General features: G+C 46.8%; 2 protein-coding genes across 15 annotated transcripts in view; one reads left to right on the top strand and one right to left on the bottom strand.

Moving 5' to 3' along the window:
* Nucleotides 1–14,179, top strand: part of HVCN1 (hydrogen voltage gated channel 1) — a 33,311-nt gene extending 19,132 nt beyond the window's left edge. For 9 of the 10 annotated variants that reach the window (XM_060400756.1, XM_060400760.1, XM_060400755.1 and 6 more), the window contains 4 exons: nucleotides 647–931; nucleotides 5,301–5,405; nucleotides 9,542–9,773; nucleotides 11,890–14,179. In XM_060400756.1, the coding sequence (XP_060256739.1) occupies nucleotides 647–931; nucleotides 5,301–5,405; nucleotides 9,542–9,773; nucleotides 11,890–12,227 (960 nt within the window). In that variant the 3' untranslated portion in view covers nucleotides 12,228–14,179. The remainder of the gene's footprint in view (nucleotides 1–646; nucleotides 932–5,300; nucleotides 5,406–9,541; nucleotides 9,774–11,889) is intronic. The other variant, XM_042234604.2, reaches the window with a different exon arrangement.
* TCTN1 (tectonic family member 1) overlaps nucleotides 12,683–23,985 on the bottom strand; it is a 30,627-nt gene continuing 19,324 nt past the window's right edge. Inside the window, exons 8-15 of one of the 5 annotated variants that reach the window (XR_001435939.4) lie at nucleotides 21,132–21,275; nucleotides 20,472–20,597; nucleotides 19,989–20,074; nucleotides 19,223–19,363; nucleotides 16,397–16,559; nucleotides 14,224–14,349; nucleotides 13,299–13,787; nucleotides 12,683–12,774 (exon numbers count right to left, since the gene is read on the bottom strand). Coding sequence is in view for 4 of the 5 variants with exons in the window: in XM_015101632.4 (XP_014957118.1) it covers nucleotides 13,644–13,787; nucleotides 14,224–14,349; nucleotides 16,397–16,559; nucleotides 19,223–19,363; nucleotides 19,989–20,074; nucleotides 20,472–20,597; nucleotides 21,132–21,275 (930 nt within the window). In the remaining variant the exon portion in view is untranslated. Of the gene's footprint in view, nucleotides 13,788–14,223; nucleotides 14,350–16,396; nucleotides 16,560–19,222; nucleotides 19,364–19,988; nucleotides 20,075–20,471; nucleotides 20,598–21,131; nucleotides 21,276–23,985 lie in introns of all 5 variants that reach the window. The other 4 variants (XM_015101632.4, XM_027956503.3, XM_027956504.3 and 1 more) reach the window with 4 other exon arrangements.

Genomic DNA, 23,985 nt, shown 5'->3' with positions numbered 1-23,985 from the left:
AGTTTTCATTATTGAACTTTAGAAAACGTTTGATGTCTGGGAGGGTAAGTTCGGTAAAGGAGTGGGAATCTTATTTGCTTTTTCACTTTGAAGTCATCGGTCTTTTAAACAACCGTCTATAATTATTCAAAACAGCCCTGGCTGAACTTAGGAAAAATCCACTTGCTGACCAGACCTTTCTAGGACTGATCAATGGCGAGGGTGGCTTCGCTTTTGTATGAAACTCTGGGCACTTTTACTTCTGCCTTTGCCCTCTCCCTGTCCTGCCAACTCTCACCTCTGGGTTTTTAGGTTGTGATGTCTCTGCACCAGGGGCTGCTATTGGGTCTTCCGGTATTTACATGCGGGCCTGCGGTGGGTGTTTTGCGACTGGGCGGCAGTACCTCTCCTGTTGGTTACTGCCAACCAGACCACAGTGGCAGGCCTGACGGAGTCTGGGGTTTCCTGTTGCCTCACCGGTGCTGAGACCCTGGATTCCAAAAATAAATGCACGAAAAACCACTGTGACCTCACGGTCTGCGCTCGCAGGGTGCTCTGAGCGCCGGACCGTCTTCACCCCGGGGCCCGGCCTAGCGGGGGCTCTGCTCCCCTGGAGACTGACGGACAGGCTGCCTGAGCGCTCGCTGTCTGTCCCCCCTTTCTTCAGGCAGTCACCCGCAGGGCCAGGGTGGCTCCCGCCGAGAGGATGAGCAAATTCTTGAAACACTTCACCGTCGTCGGGGACGACTACCACGCCTGGAACATCAACTACAAGAAGTGGGAGAATGAGGAGGAGGAGGAGGAAGAAGAGCAGCCGCCGCCCACTGCCGCCTCGGCCTCGGCCGAGGAGGGCAGAGCCACTGACCCCACCCCGGCCCCGGCCCCTGTGCCCAGGCCCCGCCTAGACTTCAGGACCACTTTGAGGAAGCTCTTCAGCGCCCACAGGTTTCAGGTAGGTGGGCAGAGGCCCAAAATGCCTTGGGTGGGGCAGAGCCATCAGCCCCAAGTCACGAGGTCAGGTAGGGGCCCATCTCTGTCACCAGTTCCTTCACTCCGCAGATGCCTACCCAGCACGGATCCTGTGCAGGGCAGGTCCCCTGTTGTCAGGGGCAGAGTAAGTCCTAATCCAAAAGTCAATTAAAAATTCATCACCTGATGAATCCATTAAACAAAATGTGCTCCATCCCTACTCAGCTGCAGAGAGGAATGGAGCATTGACGTGTGCTGTAGTTTGGATGCCCCTTGACAACATGATCCTAAGTGGAAGAAGCCGGACACAGAAGGCCACATGTCTCGCAATTCCATTCACGTGCAGTGTCTTGAATGCATACATCCGCAGAGACAGCAGAGTAGAGGGCATGGAGGGGGGAGTGACCGCTCAGTGGATGTAGTTTCCGGCTGAGGTAACGAAAATGTTCTAGAACTAGATACAGTGATGGTTGAACAACCTTGTGAATGTACTTAAGGCCTGCGAACTTTATGCCAACCGTAAAGGAGTGAACATGTTAAGTTTTGCAATGTTAAATGTTAAGTTATGCAAAATTTACCCCCTACACACACAAAGGAAATGAAAGGATAAATTGGGGGGTGGGTGCAGTCTCTACTTTTCTGAAGTGATGCTGAAAATATCTGCCTGGCGTAACCAACCCGCCACCAATCTCTAGGTGTGGTTATGGGGAGACCCTGAGAGGGAGACACAGGCTTCAAAGAGTAGCAGAAGGAATAGGACTTCCTGCAGGGTTCAGGGTCAGTCCCAACGTGAGTGGAGTCTGGCCAGCCCTGTCTGAACCCCATCCCGCCACCCCAGCGTGGGTGAGCAGGTGTCTGGAAGCATGTTCTGAGACCCAGCAGAAAGCGGGAGGCTCCTTGTCAGCCCAGTCTGTCAGTTCCCAGAATGGAACTCTTTGAGGGCCCCTGCTGCAGGTTACCCCCCTTCAGCCATGATAACCCAGCTCCTCCCTGGAGCTGGTGTCCCTTCTGAAAGTAGAGAGAAGCAGCCCTTGCCTCTCCCATCACTGACTTTGTTCCAGAGTAAAAGAGAAGGAATTATTTTGGTCTTTTTTTTTTTCCACTCTTGTGTGACTTACAAAGCAGGCAACCAAGCACTCCTGGCAGCTCAGCACTTTCCTCTGTAGCTCTGACAGAAGAGGAAATGTGGTATTATGTTGTTGGGGTTGAAATCCCAAACCCTCAATTTCAGGAGCAGAAGGAAGGAGCCAGCTTCCTCCCAGCTGCAAGAGGAGCCCTGGGGAGGTACCCCCTCTCCTGACTGGACCCCCAGGCCACGTGGCTCTGGGGAAAAGCATAGGAGAGGTGTTTATTCATTCACTCAACAGTCACTTTTTAGTTTCTGCTATACACCAGGGTCATGGCAGTGAGCGTGGTGGACACATCCCTGCCCTCACTTGCAGAGGATGGATGCTCCGTGGAGAGATGGGCATTCCAGAAATCAGACAGATGCTGGATACAAGTGGAGGGAAGCCCTCGTCAGGGAAACGGGGGTGGCTCTGAGAGATCCTCGGGGTCGGGGAGACCCAATCGAGGACGTGAGGCAGAGCAGGTGATACTTCACCTGACATCACGAGGCTGGGCAGGAGTGAGGTTTGTGGATGGGAAGGGAGGTGCTTCCCAGGCAGAGGGGCCGTGTTTGCAAAGGGCCTGAGGGAGGAAAGAGTCTTGAGCATTGCAGGAATTGAGAAGGGTCCATGAGGCTTGTGCGTATCCAGTAGTGGGAACGGAGGCTTTGGAAGTCCACCCAGCGGCAGTGGGCAGCCATCAGAGTCCGAGTGTGCGGTGGGGAGGCAGCGACAGGAGCAGTTTGGAGAGGAGCCCAGACTGGAAGCAGGGAGGCTACCTCGGGGTAGGGAGCAAGGATTCAAGGGCTTGATCTCTGCAGATAGAATCCGCATGCAAGAAGAGTCTGGAATCGATCTCTGCAGATAGAATCCGCATGCAAGAAGAGTCTGGGATCCCCTCTCTTGGGTGCAGTTTCCACCTGTTCCCATGGTTTGAGGTGACCAAGGTGACATGATATATAGTTGACTGTTGTCACTTCTCACAGGATGGCACAACCAACCAAAGGAGAGAACTTGGGGTGAGTCAGGCCTCTGTGGTAGGCACAGACAGGCAGGGGAGCATGGCCAGGAAGGCCAGGAGGAGCCTCACTTTTATCACCTGCTGACCGTGGCCAGGCCGTCTGCTGAGCGCACCTCACACTTTTATCTCGCTCGATGCTGCCATTGTCAGTCGGGGTGGAAAATGCAGCAAAGTCCCATCTCCCCCGGCAGGACACTGAAGCTCGTTAGAGTTAACGCCAAGGCACAGCAGAGCTGAGAGCTGTACCCAAGGTCCAGGCTAACAGGGGAGCCGGCTCAGGACTGGCTGCCCCATAGCCCGCTACACCCTGCACCTCTGGGTGCTGCTGCTAGGGATGGCTGTCTTCCAGTGAGGATTTGGAATTAACCCACTTCCCTGAGTTCTCAGCCTTTTCACTTGTGATGTGGGTCCCCTCAGAACTTGTCCTGCCTTGTGAACTGGTGGATTCAGAGCCTTAGGGGTCAGTTCATAGAGGCCGGGGTTGGGACCCAGGCACTGTAGTTTTGTGACCTTGGGTCTGTCTCTCGAACACTTTTTAAAACTGAGGTGAAATTAAAATTAAGTAAATAATTTTATGATCAAATTAATCATTGCAAAGTGGATAATTCAGTAGCATTTATTTAGTACATTCACGATGTTGTGCAGCCATCACCACTATCCAGTTCCAGAACACTTCCATCACCCCCAGAGAGACCCAGTACCCAGTAACCCCCAGTCCCCGACAAACCCTAATCTACCTTTTGCCTATACCGGGGCATTTCATGTAAATGGAACCCTACCATGTATGTGATCTTTTGTGTTTGGCTTCTCTCACTTAGCATCATGCTTTCTAGGTTCATCCACACTGTAGCGTCCGTCAGTGCTTCATTCCTTTTTACAGCTGAGTATCCAGTCTGTTTTTAATATCTCTGTGCCTTGCTTCTAGACTAGATAAGCTCTTAGCTCCCTTTACCTCCAACATGAAACCAAAGAGGGAGGGAGGGAGGGAGGAAAGAAGGAAAGATGCTGTCTGAGGCTTGAGTCTTCATTAAGCTACTGAATTCGGATTTGTGTGAATATCTCATTACAGAGCACTTTGCCATACAATTTTCAGCAGTAAACCATGTCATCAAATACTTTAATTAGTGACATAATTGTTACAGGTCGAAATGGTAAAAAAAAAAAAGTTTAATAGTCCATTCTTTATAGGCCTGAACTGGTTCAATTGCGACCTGAAACTGCAGAAACTGCCAAGATAACGGCAGACTAATTCTCAGAGGTCAAGATCTATCTGCCTGACAGTGTAAGAGGCAAGGCCCCCGGGGAAGTAAGTGACAGTCCAGTATGTTCAGGGGAAGAAAGAGGTCACACAAGTGTCAAGGGAAAGAAGAGGAGCCCCCCACCCTGGGGTTCCTCCTGTAGCTGCCACTTCCACCACTCCCACCTCATCCCTGTGGTCTTCCCAGAGGCCATCACCTCCACCTCCACCTCCACCTTCACTATCCGATTCACCATCATCACTGCCTCCGTCACCATGACCACCCGCACCGCCATTGGTGAGACCACCCACTAACTTCACTAACTTCACCCTGGTCCCCTTCCCTCAGCTCCCCGCTCCAGCAGGTCACAAATCCCACGAGATTGTCTTTCCCTCAGCAGCTCCTCTGTTTCCCAGGACACCCAGAACTCCCTGCCCCCTCCCCCACAGTGAGCACATGGGGTTGGGGTGGGCACCTCAGGTCTCCACTCTGAAGCTGTTTGACGGGCACAGTGGACGTCACCCTAACCCAGCTGCCTGGAGGAGGCGTCCCTAGAGATCCTCCCACAGCTTGGGTCTCTGAGGCTGGATGTTTTATTTATTGAGCCCTGGCAAGAACAATTCCCAGATCTAGAAACAAAAAAGTTTTAAAAAAATTACTACTCATTTTTTGCCATCTAGGCGTTAGCAGTTTGGTTCAAGAGATACTGAGAAGCAGTGAACTTCCAAGTTAAGAGAAAGACCAGTGGTGACCAAGGGTCAGTCAGTGAGCTGCACGGAGGCTTTAGGAGGACAGGCACGGCCCCGGGCTGGAAGGAGGGGCTCCTGTGAGAGGAGCCAGCCCCCAGCAGGCCTCCTGTGAGGCGCTGGAGCTGCTGTGGGCAACTGGCCTCCCATCCTTGACCTCCAGGTGTTAACAGCCCTTAGAGATGGAAGGAAGGTCCCTGTTTAGGTCTCACGGTTTCTTGCTTCTTCCGTTGGCCCACAGGTTATCATCATCTGCCTGGTCGTCCTGGACGCCCTCCTGGTGCTTGCCGAGCTTGTTCTGGACCTGAGGATCATCCAGCCCGACAAGAATAACTATGCCCCCAGGGTAGTGTGTCCACAGCCCTTTAACATGGTTCACTCTTGTTACCTGCACTGAGGCTGGGCGGAGGGGGCAGCACCCACAGAGAATCAACCAGGGCTTCTCTGAGAGTAGTTTGATGGGGTGCTTTCAGTCAAAGAGCAGAGCACATGTCTTCCTTTCCCAGTTGTAGATATGAGTTCCCTACAAGCAGGAGACCTCAGGTCACTTGATGGCTTGCAGGCTTGCATCCTGCGCTGTCCAAGACACTGAGCTGGAGTCTGTCACTGATTCTCAAACCAGGAGAATGATTCCTTCCCATTCCCAGAGGAGGACGGGCTGTTTGTCCTCCTGTCAACATGCTGACGTGGTCCCTGTGCTGGAGCCACTGGGGGGACACGCCCACCATTCATTCCCTGATTCACAGTTACTGCCTGGCCCATCCCGGACAGTCATCCAGAGGGCAGTGGGTGCATTCTGTGACCCTATCACCAGTAACTGGGAGGAGGCCAGGGGCTAAAAAACATCTCCCCACACCCTTTGAAAAAAAATTCAGTGGGTTGTGCATAAGTGTCTTTTCAACTGGCAAAAGGGCAGGAAGAAAACATTAAACCTCCTTCCTACTCGTGGCCCCTTTGACCAAGGCAGTCGTTAACGTTCTCTTCTGTGACACTTGAGTCCTCCCGTAGATGGGTAATCTTTTCTCCCTCTACTGTTTAATAGAATCAGTAACTTACCACCTATGCTCACTGTCTTGTGCCTTTTTTCTTTACTTTTTATTATGAAAAATGGCAAACATACATTTTTCTGTATTTGCTTTCTTTATATACATACCCACAAGCATGCCCATATATTTTTGACCATTTGAAAGTCACACATCATGACACTTCATCGCTGAGTACTTCAACAATGCCTAAGAATGAGGTTTTTCTCCTATGAACCATAATAGCATTATTACACCTAAAAAAGTTATAATTCCGTAATATCTAATAACCAGTTTTCATTGAAATTTCCTCTTTCATAGTGCTTTTTTTTCCAAACTCGATTTCTGACATTATATTTGAGCTCTTTTAAAGTTAAATTCACTCAGTTGTGTCCAGCTCTTTGTGCCCCAAGGACAATACAGTCCATGGAATTCTCCAGGCCAGAATACTGGAGTGGGTAGCCTTTTCCTTCTCCAGGGGATCTTCCCAACCCAGGGATCAAACCCAGGTCTCCCGCATTGCAGGAGGATTCTTTACCATCTGAACCACCCTATTCCTTTATTCTGTTTCCTGTATAACACAGGTTAGATCAAGAGGCTTAAAAAGCAAGAGTTCTTCAAGGGTGGGCTATTTTTTCTCTATTTTTAAATCTCACGGCTGCTTGGGCCAGGGACCCACTGCTAGTCTGCTCACTTGGTTCAGGTTGTAAACACTGAGCTGTTGCATTGTCAAGGGGCACTTTTCCCTTTGCAGTCATAAATAATCCGCACGGAGACACTTCCATGTCATACAGACTTCTTCCCCAGTTGGCATCCACTGATGATCATTGTGTGAGTCTGTGAACACACTGGCTTGCAAACCAGTGATTTCTAATAATGCCTTTCCTTCTACATTGACTAATCAGTATCCTTTTATCAGTTCAGTTCAGTTGCTCAATGTTGTCTGACTCTGCAACCCCATGGACTGCAGCACTCCAGGCTTCCCTATCCATCACCAACTCCCGGAGTTTACTCAAACTCTGTCCATTGAGTCAGTGATGCCATCCAACCATCTCATCCTCTGTCGTCCCCTTCTCCTCCTGCCTTCAACCTTTCCCAGCATCAGGGCCTTTTCAAATTAAGTCAGCTTTTTGCATCAGGTGGCCAAAATATTGGGAGTTTCAGCTTCAGCATCAGTCCTTCCAGTGAATACTCAGGACTGATCTCCTTTAGGGTGGACTGGTTGGATCTCCTTGCAGTCCAAGAGACTCTCAAGAGTCTTCTCCAACACCACAGTTCAAAAGCATCAATTCTCTGGCATTCAGCTTTCTCTATAGTCCAACTCTCACATCCCTACATGACTACTGGAAAAACCATAGCTTTGACGAGATAGATCTTTGTTGGCAAAGTAATGTCTCTGCTTTTTAATATGCTGTCTAGGTTGGTCATAGCTTTTCTTCCAAGGAGCAAGCGTCTTTTAATTTCATGGCCACAGTCACCATCTGCAGTGATTTTGGAGCCCCCAAAAATAAAGTCTGCCACTGTTTCCATTGTTTCCCCATCTACTAGCCATGAAGTGATGGGACCGGATGCCATGATCTTTGTTTTCTGAATGTTGAGCTTTAAGCCAACTTTTTCACTCTTCTCTTTCACTTTCATCAAGAGGCTCTTTAGTTCTTCGCTTTCTGCTGTAAGGGTGGTATCATCTGCATATCTGAGGTTATTGATATTTCTCCCGGCAATCTTGATTCCAGCTTGTGCTTCATCCAGCCCGGCATTTCGCATGATGCACTCTGCATATAAGTTGAATAAGCAGGGTGACAATATACAGCCTTGATGTACTCCTTTTCCTATTTGGAACCAGTCTGTTATTCCATGTCTATTTCTAACTATTGCTTCTTGACCTGAATACAGATATCTCAGGAGGCAGGTCAGGTGGTCTTGTATTCCCATCTCTTTAAGAATTTTCCACAGTTTGTTGTGATCCACACAGCCAAAGGCATTAGCATAGTCAATAAAGCAGAAGTAGATGTTTTTCTGGAACTTTCATGCTTTTTCAATGATCCAGTGGATGTTGGCAATTTAATCTCTGGTTCCTCTGCCTTTTCTAGATCCAGCTTGATCATCTGGAAATTCACAGTTCATGTACTGTTGAAGCCTGTCTTGGAGAATTTTGAGCATTACTCTACTAGCGTGTGAGATGAGTGCAGTTGTGCGGTAGTTTGAGCATTCTTTGGCATTGCCTTTCTTAGTGTGTATCACAAGAACACAGTCATTCTTTTCAGTGTTCAGTTTCAAATGGTCCCAGATTTGGTCACTGTGAGCCTCTATGGGCCAGGATGATGTCTCAACTCTTCATATTTTCCCTGCCCCAGAATGGAAATGGTTATTTTAGTGAAGACTAGTATTTATAAATCTAGATCTGGGAACTCTCTTCATTTATCATCCACCTTGGTGATCATTTCTAGTAAATACTTATGGATCAGCCTTGGTCTTTTGAACAACTGTGTAGTACTCCACGAGGAGGTACTGAAATGCTTTTAAATGAACATTGCGGGGGCGGGGGGGGGGGGGCGCTCCGCAGAAAGAGAGAGGCAGTGGAACTTCCCTCAGCAAAACGGAGGCGTCCCGAGGAGATGGGAGCCTGCTGTCCGCCAACCCAGCCCCTCTGCGAGCAAAAGACAATCACACGAGCCAGGGGTTCCGTCTAAGCAGTTCTGCTTTATTGCCCCAAACTCTTGGTTTATATAGGCAAGCAAGGGGGGTTTGGGGAGGGATTTTCCATAGTTGCACCAATCATGTTAAAGGTCAAATCATAATATGCCATAGTTGCACCAATCACATTAAAGGTCAAATCTTAATATACCATAGTTGCACCAATCACATTAAAGGTCAAGTCGTCATGGGCTTCATTGTAACAGGAGTCTATGGTGATCACAGTAGTCTATGCTGTCCACGTGCGCAAATCAAGAGAGCCAATCAAAAGTTTTGACAAACAACTTCCGCCATGCCCTCATCTCTTCCGCCAGGCGCTATCTTAGCTCTAAACGGCAAAGCTAGCCCTTCTTTTTTAAGGTTTCCCATGGCCCCACAGAACATTTCTGTTGTTCTACAAACAATGAAGAAAATCGCCTGTTCTGCAAATAGTGCTGCAGTAAATATCCTTACTGTCTTTGTGCCCATGTGAACTTAGCTGTATGATAAATTCCCAGCAGCGTAGCCGCTGGGCCAAAGGGCATGGTGGATGTTTTCAGTTCTGCCATTGCCTCATTGCCCTGCAGGGAACAATGTCTGTGCTGTTCCCAGCTACAGTTGGAGCCTGAAACCAGTGCCTGGTGCTGGCAGGAATGTGGGATTGGTGAAGGGAATGGATTCTCTCTGGTGACGGGGCAGGTACATTCAAAGCTGGCTCATCCGTGTGAACCAGCTCAGCCCGTGATCAGCCTGTGTCTACACTCACGTGTCTCCTTGTCCCCTTCAGGTGTTCCACTATATGAGCCTTGCTATACTGACCTTTTTCATGACGGAGATTTTCTTTAAAATATTGGTCTTCCGCTTGGAGTTCTTTCACCACAAGTTTGAGATCCTGGACGCCATCGTGGTGGTCATTTCCTTCATCCTTGACATCGTCCTCCTGTTCCGGGAGCATGAATTCGAGGCTCTGGGACTACTGATCCTGCTCCGGCTGTGGCGGGTGGCCCGGATCATCAATGGTATGTCCCCTGCATGCCTGAGCTGGGGGGCTGGGGTTGGGGGGTGGGACAGTGGGTAGAGCCTGGAAGGGGCGCAGAGCCCCCGGTCCTCCTGGCAGCCAAGAGAAACATGAAACGGTCTGCTCTGGTGTCCCACTGCCACCTCTGTGGTTACAAATTGACACCAGCACATGTGCTCTGAAAGGAAGGGCCCTTCTCCTTTAGGCTCTATTTTCATGATTAATGAAAGATGTTAATAAAAAGGGTTATAAAAAAAAAAGGGTTATAGACCAATCCCTGATCTGTTGCCAAAGTACTTTTGTTTCTCACGAGGTGTTTCCTGAAGAGTGTTTTATCAAACCCCATCCCACCCTGGGAGGGAAGCCATCAGGGAAGGGAGCAAGGAAGCTGAGAAATACTGTACATTAGATTCTGCTGGCTTGGAGAAAATCACAACACGAGCGAGCACGATGAAGGCTCTGAGAACCGTAGTTGTTTTCCAAGTTGACACTGGGAGGAAATAACACCTGTCAGCCTGCTGTAGACTCTGGCTCTGGAGAACACGCTGGGGGAAACACCACTTTCTCGGATTTTAGGCACAGGTCCTGTTCCTCACACACTCCCTGCTGGTGTGGGGAGCCTGTTTCAGAGCAGCTGTTTGTGTTGTGATTTGATGTGGACTCAGTGACTGGTCAGTGGTTCAGCTGTTAGTGAATGCTCGTCTGTGGACCTGCCGCGTCAGAATCACTCTCAGCGCTCTAAGTGGCAAGTCTGGTGCGGAGGAGCCCAGGCGGGGTATCTGTTTGTGAAGCACTCCCAGGTGATTGGTGTCCAGCAGGTTTGGGAATCCCTGGACTAGGGCCCAAGCCGATGGGCTGTGGGTGGTTGTCAGGAGACCAAGTGAGCAACAGTGAGGCCTGCTGGAGGTGGGCTTGTCCCCTGCCAGGCGGCAGTGAGTCCCAAGGCACCTTCTGTGTTGGGTGCCACCCAGCAGGGTAAGGGCCTGTGCAGCGGCTCTGTCGGGCACGTGGGCTTTGGAACCTGCCAGTTCAGATCTAGTGATTTAGAGTAAAGCCTATTAAGAACATTTATTTGGGTTCTGTCAAAGGAAATAAAGGAAGCTTTTCGGATAATGTGGAAGATGCTTATGCTGACTGATTTTTTTTGGACAGAAACATACTGTGTGCAAAGGTTATGTGAGGTAGCTAGACTCTGACAGACTATAAATGACTCGTGAACCAGCTACTACCCAGCACTCTTCACATCACACTGTTATGAAAAGTGTTCATTTTGTCTTAAAAAAAAAATGGCTGCGAGGTGTAGGAGGACTAGCTACTGCCCATTATTACACTGCTATCAGATTTCAGCATGACTGAACATAGGCTAAACCAGACTCGGTGGGACAGCCAGGAACACTGTGAACCAGGAATGGCTGCTTCCAGGCCTAGTGGGCACCACATACATGGGTGATGGTCCAGACTCGGTCACTCACACTTGGAAGGGGGCAGAATAGCCCCACTGCAGCACAGGCTTTAAGGCCTCATCCCCACTGTGGTGTGGGCATCAGGGAGCTCTGTCCCCACTGTGGTGTGGGCATTGGGGAGCTCTGTCCCCCCTGTGGTGTGGGCATCGGGGAAGCTCTGTGCCCCCTGTGGTGTGGGCATTGGGGAGCTCTGTCCCCACTGTGGTGTGGGCATCAGGGTGCCCTGCCCCAACCAGGGTTCAGGTTAGTGCCTGACAACTAAACTGGCCATAGCCCTGGAGGCAGAAAGTGGGGAGAGTGACAACCCCAAGCTTGAGCATTTCCAGACTGGTACTTGGTGCCTCCTGAGCAACTGCTGCTAAGTAGCAGAACTGTTATGAACAAGGTCCCTTAAGGAGCTTAACCCTCATCTGGTCAGTGATTATTTTTAAGGATTTTTCACACCAGGCAAGCTGAAGAAGTATGTCTCAGCTGGGTACTGAGTAGCTCAGAAATGAAAAACCTGACCCTCCTAGTTATGATGCCTTTAAGCCATGATTGTTTTACTTGTCACTGCTCTTCCCAACTGTATACATTTATAAGGAATACAGGGTTTTTTCCCAGGTGGTTAAATCAGAAACTGGTATCATGGAGACCCTCACCATTATTTTTCAGGGATAATTATCTCGGTTAAGACACGTTCAGAACGGCAACTGTTAAGGTTAAAACAGATAAACATACAACTGGCCACCAAGATACAGCATCTTGAATTCAGCTGCTCTGAGAAGGTAAGAAGGCGCTTGGGAAAACACCCTGTTTACAGATTGTTCTCTCCCAGCCAGGCCTCTGCTCTCGTGGGGCCGTTAGCCCAGGGCCCCGCCTTCCCTGCGTCAGGCTTCCTTGTCCTTTCAGACTCAGGTCAGGCACTGCCTCCACCCCTGCAGGTTCGCCAGGAACCCCCCTCCTCTAGTGTCTCTCCTCTCTGCTGTCACTATTGGGCCCCGACTAAGTGATTTCCATGAGGAGTGTGGTTTTCATTCAGCTCTGTGGCCCAGTATGTGCCTGGGGAGGCTCAGAAGGTAAATTCGGTTATTTGTCTGCTTTTGTAATAACAGGAACAAGAAATTGAGAGACTTAACAAGCTGTTGAGACAGCACGGACTTCTCGGGGAGGTGAACTAGACGCACACCTTCTCCAGCTCAAAGGGAAGACCTGCCTCATGGGCTTGTGACAAGGAAGACAGCCGCCCCTCTGGGGCCATGTCGGGGAGAGCTCTGGTTTGATGGCTTTGCCTCACTGCTGCTGGCTCGGATCCTGGGGGACACAGCCTTTTACAGGCTCTATTTCTTCCTTGGTGTGACTGAGAATGTCCCACCCCACACTGTGTAACAAATGTATCATAAACTATATTTTTTCTCATGTTGGAACACTTTACTCTTGCTTGAAAATGAACAAGCTGGACAATTACTAGCTGTATATAAAATTTAATCTCATCAAACGTACAGTTTTCACTTTTCACATGTATATTGAGGGATCAGTACATCCTTTCATATGAGCACTCTGAAAAACAAAAAAGAAAGCTATCTTAGCTATCAGCACTTTCTAGAAGTCTTTTACATGTCCAAGCTGTTCTAAATAGCTAACCACAATTTCCCCCAAGGAGGCCATTCTCGAGTACCCAGCCCCCTCCTCTGCATCCTCCAGCTTTTAGCTGGCTCCACCTAGTTCTGCCACCTGACAACATTTTCCTCAGTTACTGTACAACTAATGTATAAAATAAACTCTCTCCTTCCCTCGGGCCCTCCTACTAGATCCTTCCAGCTTCATCTGCTGGGAATCACTTGGTGGCATCCCAGACCAGCCCACTAACTGGAGAGCAAGCTAGCTCCGGTGCCTGGTACAGAAGTGGCAATTAGACCCAAGACGCCACTGTAATTAACATGACATTTGGGGGAAGATCCTCTTGTGAGGCCTTGTCCTCTACTCGCATGATTTTAAACAATTTGCTATTTTTGTACACATTTCAGCAGGACCTGAAAAGGAAGAAAACCTGAATGAAAAATAATATTTTAAAAATAACTCACATTTAAAGCAGGGGATGAACAAACTGGATAAACCCTCAACGCCTGCACTACTTGAAGGTCTGTCCTCGTGTCTTCTCAAAGGTGCAACTTGGTTTCCACATATGACCTATGTGTTGAGAGTACTGGAACTGGCTAAGACCAGATCATGCCTCCTTCTAATGTCAGACCAACTAGAAGGACATTCCCGAAGGGAGACGAGAGGAGGGAAGCGAGTGGAAAGGAAGTGTGCTGGTCTGGGGGCAATCTCAAGGGTTATAATAAAGTGGGATGTCTCCGAGGGGCCGTGGGCCCCACACGTGCTGAATTCTGCAGATATGGTGTAGTTTCCTTATTTAACGACTTACATCAAACAAATGGGAAGAAGAAATTAAAGGGCAGCCTGGCGTTGATGGTTGGCCGAGCTCTGAAGCCTGCCTCTGCAGGGGCAGACACATCCACAAAAGTAACCGCAGTGGAAATAAGAATCGTCCTTTCATTTCCTGAGTTGGTCTGTAATACAAAATCAGAATAATGCAAGCCCTGCCCTCCAGTGTGCTATCAGGATAACAAAGATGGGACAAGCTTCCATGCCCTTCCTCACCCAATAGCTGTCAGTTCATGAATCTGATAGGTACATGGAGGGCTCATCAGTCACTAACTCAGAGGAGAGAGACAGTTTTCACTCAGGTTGTCCCTCACACACTGATGTCATGCACAACTCAATTCTGACAAGAATTTTAAAGATCAAATCTAAACAAGAATGCAAATGTGAACAAAACCATTTTGTTCAGTGGAGGCTTTTCCTCTAAGTAAACGATGACTGCTAGATTGTTCTAAGAATCCAGATTGTTTAAATTTTAATTATTTTTTACAAAATAATAAATTTCACCTATCACAGCTGAGTTTTGTCTGGCCTTGAGTCTTGTATCTTTAACATTAGGCCTACCTCAGGAAAGGAAGATGAAATTAGATTTGCAGTTACATTGACTATTTTGGCCTGTGGGTTCAGTAAGGATCCGTATTTAGTCCACTTCACTTCTACCATCAAAGCCACTGGGAGCTGGCAGGATTCCTGTACAATAATATGCCATTAATCAATTTGAGTATTATACAACCTTAAGTCAAACTTAATCTGCAGTTCAGAGTTTTAATTATAAAATGTTTCCCATATTACAAAATGTTCTGAACAAGAGAATGAATAGACTCTGGAAGTTCAGATAAAAACAGCTTAGAAGCAGCATGTATTTTAAAAGTACTCAATGCTCCAAAAAAATTTTAACACCTAAAGCATAATTCTTCCAGCCCTTCCTGTTTCTAAAGAGACCAGCATTACCTGGGAGTTGTACCCCCAATTATGGACCCTCCAGGGCCGACAGGTCTAACTGCACCCACCCATTTACATCTACCTCAGAGATTCTTTAGGAAAGGAGTTGGCATGGGGGGAGGAGGAAAGGGAATATAGTATTATTAAGTCAGAAATTAAACCTGACTGCATATCATGTTAAAATGTACTTAGAGGAAATTCAAGTCCTTTCTTTTCATTTATCTGATTTCACTGGTTGGCAATTAAGATGTTACATCGGGGTATACAGGCGCTGTCTTAAGTTTTCAAAGAAGTTAACTCTCACTCTCAGTCGAGGGCACTGGTGCCACAATGGAGCTGCCCCATGCAGGCCTGGACACTGGGAGCTGGGCCTGAGACCTCAGCCCCAGGATCTTTGTTTGCTCAGCCCTACGGGGAACATATGAAGGGGGCCTTCCAGACCTCTTTCCTGTCTTTACAGTTTCTTCAGTTGGCAAATGTGTTAAAGCTGCCTGATAAGGAGATGGAATTCCACTGGAGTATTCTACTTTTTGTCTATGTATGTGTGAAATTTTTCCACAGTGAAAAGTTTTTTAAAATACATTTCTTTGGGGCATGCAAAGCTAGCATACCTGCTAAATTTGGTGCCGGCTGAAAAGGCAAGGGTGGAATGCCTTGGCTTAGCACTGTCTCTTAAGAAATTTGCAGGCTCAAAAATCCTTGAGAATATCCTGTTTAGAAGATGCAACACGCAGCTGGTGTCACCTGAGCCCAGCAGATGCCCTCGTGTCGGCTCTGCCTAGAAGGCTGGGATGAAACCTGCCCCGGGCCCTCTAAGCTCCCGACTGGCACAGACCCCGACAGTGCTTGCGTCCATGCTGCTGCCTCTCCCGCCACAACTTGTGTCTTCCCTTCTAAGGGAGAAGTAACAACTGGACATCTTAACCCATCTGCAAGAAGCTGGGAGCAAACTGCCTGGTTCACTGAGGCAGCAGAGCTGAGCCAAGACTTAGCTGAACCGCAGGGACTGAGTAAACACGGCTCTCTGCTGGGGACTCAGTGGGGATGGTGGGATCGGAGCTAGTGAGCTAGTCCTCACCCCACTGTCCCCATGCTATAAATGTGCTAAGCAGATAATGAGAGGCCTGAAGAAACGGTGACATGAAAAAGCCGGGCAATTAAAGGATAAAGATGGAGAGCACGCCTCCGCTGACGGGGCCAGCCCACACTCTGACTGCTGAGACAAAAGAAAAAGGTGGGCAGGAGAACCACATGTGATCTGGAACCTATTTGTAGGATGTCAATTTCCATTAAACTCTTCTGGGAACTTTAGAATTGAAAGCTCTCATGGGTGGAGTGCTTTTATAGACCAGGGAACAATGGATAGGACAGCTCTGCAGATGGGAGGAAGTCTTGCTGAAACAGTCCACTTCACCTATCATATCATGATACCTAGAGAAACCTTGCATAACACCAACAAGGGACAGGATGGTGACTGGTAGTGGTCCCCATTTATAGAGAGACCACTAGGCACCATTAATATTACCCGATTTTAACTCTCAACAAGCCCTGAGGGCAGTAATACAGCTATGAGGAAAAAGAGGCTCAAACCGGTAAGATCGCTGGCTAAATCACTGCTAACTAGGGGCAAAATCAGTATTCAAGATCCAGGCCCATCTGATAACAAAGTCCAAACTCCCACCCACAGCCACTCACCCTCTTAACAGGTACCCCCTGCCTCTGTCTCCCCACAGTGAGAGGGGCAGGTGCACACTGGAGACCACTAGCAAGTGGCCTTCAGCTTCTCCCCCTTTACCTTCACATGTGACGTCTGGGTGATGAAATAGACGGGCACCCAGTCCAGCACATCCTGGGCCTGGGAATTTCCAAAAGGGGCCACATAGTCTGGGAAGCCCTGACCCTTTAGGAGGCTCTTCATCTTCTGCGCCACCAGCTGACACGTGAGAGCTTTGGTCAGTCTTTTGGGAAGAAGAATGAGGTCAAATGAGGTGATTGTTCAAACCTACAGTTTTTTCTTAATAAATGTCAAGGTCATGTTTAATTATGACATTTCTCTAGCACAAAAAAGTACTAAAAATAAGAAACAAGGGCATCTGTCTCAGGTATTAGACATCTTTATGTTACATCTGCCAAATACCTCACTTTATTACAGTGTTCAGTTCAGTCGCTCAGTCGTGTCTGACTCTTTGTGACCTCATGAATCACAGCACGCCAGGCCTCCCTGTCCATCACCAACTCCCAGAGTTCACTCAAACTCATGTCCATCGAGTCAGTGATGCCATACAGCCATCTCATCCTCGGTCGTCCCCTTCTCCTCCTGCCCCCAATCCCTCCCAGCATCAGGGTCTTTTCCAATGAGTCAACTCTTCACATGAAGTGGCCAAAGTGCTGGAGTTTCAGCTTCAGCATCAGTCCTTCCAGTGAACACCCAGGACTGATCTCCTTTAGGATGGACTGGTTGGATCTCCTTGCAGTCCAAGGGACTCGCAAGAGTCTTCTCCAACACCACAGTTCAAAAGCATCAATTCTTTGGCGCTCAGCTTTCATCACAGTCCAACTCTCACATCCATACATGACCACTGGAAAAACCATAGCCTTGACTAGAAGACCTTTATTGGCAAAGTAATATCTCTGCTTTTGAAGATGCTATCTAGGTTGGTCATAACTTTCCTTCCAAGGAGTAGGCATCCTTTACTTTCATGGCTGCAGTCACCATCTGCAGTGATTTTGGAGCCCCCAAAAATAAAGTCTGACACTGTTTCCACTGTTTCCCCATCTATTTGCCATGCAGTGATGGGACCAGATGCTATGATCTTAGTTTTCTGAATGTTGAGCTTTAAGCCAACTTTTTCACTCTCCTCTATCACTTTCATCAAGAACAGTGTTAGTACCCATAATATCTCTGATTACAGAATACTGTACCTGCAGTGTTTTTTTTTAATTTTTACATTCCTCAACAATACACATATTCTCTCTAGTTTCTTTTCTCACTCTCCAAAAAGGGGATTATTTGAAGTTAAAGTGTCTCTCACTTTGTGAAATTTTGGTTAGCCAGGGAGATGAATCCAAAACAAAGTTTCCCAAACTATATTCCATGGAGAAGCTCTGTACAAGAAGGGTTCCATGGCCAAACATTTGAGAAATATTACATACCCATGTCCCCGTTGAAGTACACTGACATTACTAAAGACTCTGAGAAGTGCTTACTTAGTAAGGAATCATGTTTTGAACTTTAATTTGGTGTTTCCCAAAATATTAAACCACAGACTTACCCCTGCTGACATTATAGAAATGTATCCCCACAGAACCTCCTTTCAGAAATGCTAATCTAACACGATCAGAATAATGTAAATGGTGAATTCTGGTCTAACCAAAATAATGATGTAGATACCCTGGGGAGATATAAGGATGGGAAGCAAGTCGCTTGTGGGGTAGGGGACCAAAAGAGAAAGAGCCAAATCTTCATCTCCCATAGTGGGAACTCAAATTAATAGTCATAAGAAAATAAACAAGGATTTGCTGTTGCTGCTGCTGCTAAGTTGCTTCAGTCATGTCTGACTCTGTGCGACCCCACTGACGGCAGCCCACCAGGCTCCCCCATCCCTGGGATTCTCCAGGCAAGAACACTGGAGTGGGCTGCCATTGCCTTCTCCAATGCATGAAAGTGGAAAGTGAAAGTGAAGTCGCTCAGTTGTGTCTGACTCTTAGTGACCCCATGGACTGCAGCCTACCAGGCTCCACCATCCATGGGATTTTCTAGGGGTGCCATTGCCTTCTCTGATAATAACCTATAATGGAAAAGAATCTGAAAAGAATATAACTGAATAACTTTGCTTTACACCTGAAACACTATAAATCAACTTTATACCTGAATAAAAAAATAAAAACAAAAGTCATAAAACCAGAAAAATGAAGAAGCATTATATATGGGTTATTTAAAAATTTGGGGACAAATTTTCAAAAACTCAACCATAAGAGCTGAAAGTGATTGCCTCTGGGATTCTGGGATAGGGAAAATGAAGGTTAAGAAGTGCTGTCTTTAGAACAAGCCACACAGAGCTGTTCAACATTTTACATTATGTTTGACAATAAAAAGATAAAACATACAAAGCCTTGATATTTTTACTCTGCCATATCTGATAAGCAAAAAGGGTTTTAACAATTTTCCTTTGAATCATGACAAATAGTTTATGGTTATGAGAATTAAAATTAGAAAACCAGAAACTGCATCATTGTAAAATAAATTATTGTTACTATTGCTGCTACCCAGTAATAATATGCTAATGAGGTTGTCCGCTGATGCAGAGTTTTGATTAAAATGAGAAGGGCTAGATAACTAACAAGGACCTACTGTATAGCACAGGGAATTCTAATCAATACTCTGTAATGACCTACATGGGAAAATTAAAAAGATGGGATATATGTATAACGACTCACTTTGCTGTATACCTGAAACTAACACAACATTGTAAATCAACTATACTCCAATAAAAATTATATATATATATATATAAAGGTACAGTGGGAGAACACAAGGAAAACAATGGGAAGAGTAAGAATGTTTTTGTGGGTTTTTTTATCAATGAAAATAGGCTCCAACAGAAGCAAGTTACTCTCTTACCTGAGTTTACAGCCAGACTGCATGTTGTAACCAAATAATACCGGGGCCCGGATCCCCTCTACTGCTAAGCAGTCTTGCTCAGTTGTGCTACGAAGAAGAGTAAATTGTCCATATCTATTCGTGGTCTGAATGATCCCAGACATTCACAGAAGGTTAAGGGAGTTGCCCGGTACTGAAGCAGCAGATTCTTAGGAGATGGTGTCACGTGTGTGACACCCCCAGAGACCCCATGGACTGTAGCCTTCCAGGCTCCTCCGTCCATGGAATTTTCCAGGGAAGAGTACTGGAGTGGGGTGCCATTGCCTCCTCTGACGAGATCTGAGTGAGACCCAAATATCCCTTCTCTAGGCCTTGGGGATTTTGACAGTTATTTCCCAGGAGAAGGAAAAATAGTTGTAACTGTTCCTTGATTAGGAGAGCCTCAGAAGAAAAATTCTCAGAAACTGGCCCTTCAAAATTAATTCCACATTTTCAAAACCACTAATTTAACAGTCTCAGTTTAAGTGTAAAATCAAATACCTCTAAATGTCTGTCAACCCTTCTGTCTGAAGGCTTTCACTGTAAGACACTGCCAGTCCCCTGGGCCACGCTGTCCCACCCCATCAGGCTCCACACAGCCCTGCCTGCTATGCAGGCCAAGCCCCCTGAAGGCAGCTCTGGCCGAGACCAGCCTCTCCAGCCCTCAGGACCCTCAGCAATCAGGAGAAGTGCAGCCCACATGCACGGACAGGGAAATGAAGCTTCTCTATAGATCCAAAAAGGATACCCCTTCTGAGGCTGGAATCCGGCAACTAACGGGAGCCCCACCACATAACCAGGGTTTCCACTGAGAGGAACTGGCTTTGTGTTTTGCTGAAAGAGAGTGCAGAAATGCCCCCAAGTAATTCTCATTTTAATAAGGAAATGGCAGAGGGAAAATGAAATGGTTTTCATAATGAAATCTGGGATTACCAGCCAATGAAAGAATTTCTCCCCCTACTCAGAACTATAAATATATCTCTGGAGTGTAGGCGTACATCATGCTGTATAAGAACAAGCTCACAGGGAGGAGAAGCTTACTCCCAAGTGGAAAAGACACAAGGACTCTGGCTGGATTTTGTGACAAGCTTCCACAGGCTACATGTGAGCCCTTTGTTCCAAACAAATGGTTGTAGTAATACTTCTAATTTGAGATTTTTTTTTTCACTAATTCATCATTTCTTTATACTTGGCAATTATTGATACTTATATGAAAACTGATCAAACTTACCTGAATAAAATAAATTTCAAACTTTTGCTGGAGTGGAACCATTGCACTGCTCACTGCTCCCAGAAGAAGAAAGAGATCAGCTTTTATTACCTCACCTGCATCTGTATATGTGAGGCTGTATGTCACCTAAAAACAAAAGGATACTTCAGATACATCTGTTCCCAATATGTTTCCATAGCTGTATTAATAACTCACATTAAAAAAATATACATTAGGAGGCTATCCCTTCCCACTTCTCATGCAGAGAGAGAAGCGTGTCTCTCCTGTCCAACCGGATTATGGGAGGTATTAGCTCAGCACCAGCCCCCACTGACAGGGGCATCTGAGCCTTCCATGCCCAATCATAGAAGGTACAAGTCAACTGGCCGGAGCAGAATGTAAACAGCCTATCTCTGCAGATAAATGTGTTAAAACAACAGCAGTAGCAACAAATTATGATGTATGCTTGTAAGTTATGAGGTTTGTGGAAAAAATCACATGTGATTACTTCAGGGACAAAGAAGTAACCTCTGATGAGACAGAATAAAGGCATGCAGGAGGCCAAGACAAGAAAAGCAATACCATCAGATGGGCCAGAGGGTGGCCAGTTACCCCTCAGGACCACACCTGGCTTGAGCCGGCCACAGACAGTGAACTTTCAAAGCCAAACTGGGTGCCTACCTCAAGAACGACGTTAGTGCAGATTTCAACATGCCCCGCCTCAACAACACCCTGCTTTGATACCCTCAGTATTTCCGTGTCTTCCACTCGGGTTAGTGTTTTATTTAGAGATCGAATGACGATGGACTGAACTGTGATAGGGACCTGCAAAGTAAAGTCCTGGGTTACCAAACACACACCTGAACAGAGGAAGTTAATGGGTAAAAATACTGTAAAACTTGAAACACACCTCCAGATACACTGCCAAGGAGGGAAAAGCACAGTATAGAACAATATGCATACTAGAATTCCACACTTGCAAAAACACAAATATTTATTTATATGTAAATACATGCACACATTCACATAGAAAATATCTGAGATGGATGTAACCAAAATGTTAAGTGATTACCCCTGAAAACGTTCACACAAAAACATGCACACAAATGTTCACAGCAGCATTCATAACAGCCCCAAACTGAAAATAACCTCAATGTCCATCAACTGATGAATGAACAAATAAAAGGTGATCTAGCCCTACAAAAGGATATTGTCCACAAAGAGAATCACCCATAAAAAGGAATGACGAACTAACACGTGCAACAACATAGATGAATCCTGAGAACACGGTGCTAAGTGGAAGAAGCCAGATACAAAGGACCACGTACTGTATGATCCCATCTGTATGAAATGTCCAGAACAGGCAAATCCATAGAGACAGAAAGTACAAACAGTGGTTGCCAGGGGCAGGGGGAGAAGGCTGGGGTAGAATGAAGAGTGACAGCTAATGAGCACAGGGTTTCTTTCCGGGGTGGTGAGAATGTTCTGGAATTAGATAATGGTGATGACTGCATAACCTTGCTAATATACCAAAACCCATTGTACACTTTAAAATGGTAAGTTTTATGGTAAGTGAATTATATCCCAAACACACACCACACCTCCCATCATGCCATCAAAGGCACACGTACACTCTCGCCTCCAACCACAGCTCCTACTGACAGATGCACTTGCTCTCTACACACATGTACACATTCTTCACAGAGTCCCAGAATCCATCCTCCTAAACCCTCACCGCCTCTCTGAATATATGCTTGACCCAGCTTATACACACTGTTTAGGAGGGAACCTAACTTGCGTCCATTTGTTTATATTGCTTTGAACTTTGCCCTCAACCATGTACTATGCTGATTATAATTCAAAATTACTAAGTATTTAAGCTGTCATTTTATAGATAAACAGGTAGTTCTTATGTCTCTGTTCCCATGACCAAGAAGACCTGCAACTGTCCCTTGACAGTCAAACCTCTAATACAAGAACATGATATTGTTCAAAAGCAAAGGTGAGCTGTCATGCGACAGAGTTGCAGGTTGGCAACTCCAGTCACCACAAAGAAAGTCCTCTGAATAACAGGAGTTCCACACTACCGGTTAATTAGCTATAGGGTAATTAGCTCTTAAGAAAGTCATCAAAAGATAACCATGGATTCCTTTATCTGAAATGCCCTGATTCAGCAATGATATACTGTGTTCCAAGCAAGCGCACACCTTGGAAGGCCAAGCAAGTGCCATCCCCGTGGAATGTGGGTGTGACTGGCAGAAAGCGAAGGGCTCAGTTTAAACTAGCTTTGTAAAGACTGAGAGAAGAGTGTAAGCGGCAAGAACTGCGCGAGGCTGTCACCGTGCATTCAGTCACGAGAACAAAGATGGGAGGGCTGCTCTGGTTTCCTGAATGTCCTATTCAATCATATCCCATTCCCAAACTAATCACTGGCAAAGAACTAAAGCCCACTTAGCAACAAAACTACAGGGCCATGACAATCTTTTGTTGATGGTTCAACAAATACTGACAACAATTCCAAGCAGTCACAATGAGCTTTGATTAGTGGGAAGACTGGATCCAACTTTTATATTCCTGATCCTCTAACAGACTTTGGAAGCTGCATTAAAAAAAAAAAAAAAATTAGACACATCCATGATATTAGGTGACGTCCTTTGGAGCTTTGATGCCACAGAGATCTGAGCTGGAAGTCCCAGACTGCTGTGGCTTGACTGCGTGGCCACAGGATACAAAGAAAGAATGTGTGAGAAACTTCTAACTTGGGGCTTGGCACACGGTAGAGCTGGTCCAGTCATCGCTAAGAATAATGTCTCTGGAGCCAGATAGCGTGGCTTCTTATCCCAGCTCTGTACTCCCCCGCTGTGTAGCCTCAGGCAAACTAATTCATCTCTCTGTGACCCACGTGCCAAACAGTGCCAACAACAGGACCTGCCTCCTAGGATCACTGGGACAACCAAAGGACTGCAGACACACAGGGCACGTGGGACAGCACTTGGCACACAGCATGTGCCTTTGAGTAAAGTCCCATTATTCCTCACAATAGGTCTTCCCTACTTGACTGAACCAGTCCTTAGTCATTAAATTAACACCCAACCCATGAAGGGCCCAGTACCTTCCAGGCACGCCCTAGTACCAACGCTGTATGGTGGACAGGGCAGCTGCCCCCAGAGACAGTTCAACTTTGAATGGTATAATAAATGCACTTTTTAGGACTTCCCTGGCAGAATCCGCCTGCCAATACAGAAAACACGGGTTCAGGCCCTGGTCCAGCAAGATTCCACATGCCATGGGGCAACTAAGCCCATGTACTGCAACCCTTGGGCCCGTGCTCTAGAGCCCAGGAGCCACAAGAAGCCACTGCAATGAGAAGCCCTCCACACCACAACTAGAGAGTAGCTCCTGCTTGCTGCAACTAGAGAAAGCCCATGTAAGGCAATGCGGACCCAGCCCAGCCAAAAATTGTAAAATATAAATAACTTCTTAAAAAGTACTTTCTTAGTGATCAGAGGTATTTGAGAGCTAGTCTATTACATGA

This window comes from Ovis aries, chromosome 17, assembly GCF_016772045.2.
Source record: "Ovis aries strain OAR_USU_Benz2616 breed Rambouillet chromosome 17, ARS-UI_Ramb_v3.0, whole genome shotgun sequence".
Taxonomy (NCBI): domain Eukaryota; kingdom Metazoa; phylum Chordata; class Mammalia; order Artiodactyla; family Bovidae; genus Ovis; species Ovis aries.
The sequence above is the reverse complement of the archived record's forward strand: the minus strand, read 5'-3'. Positions and strand labels throughout refer to the sequence as shown.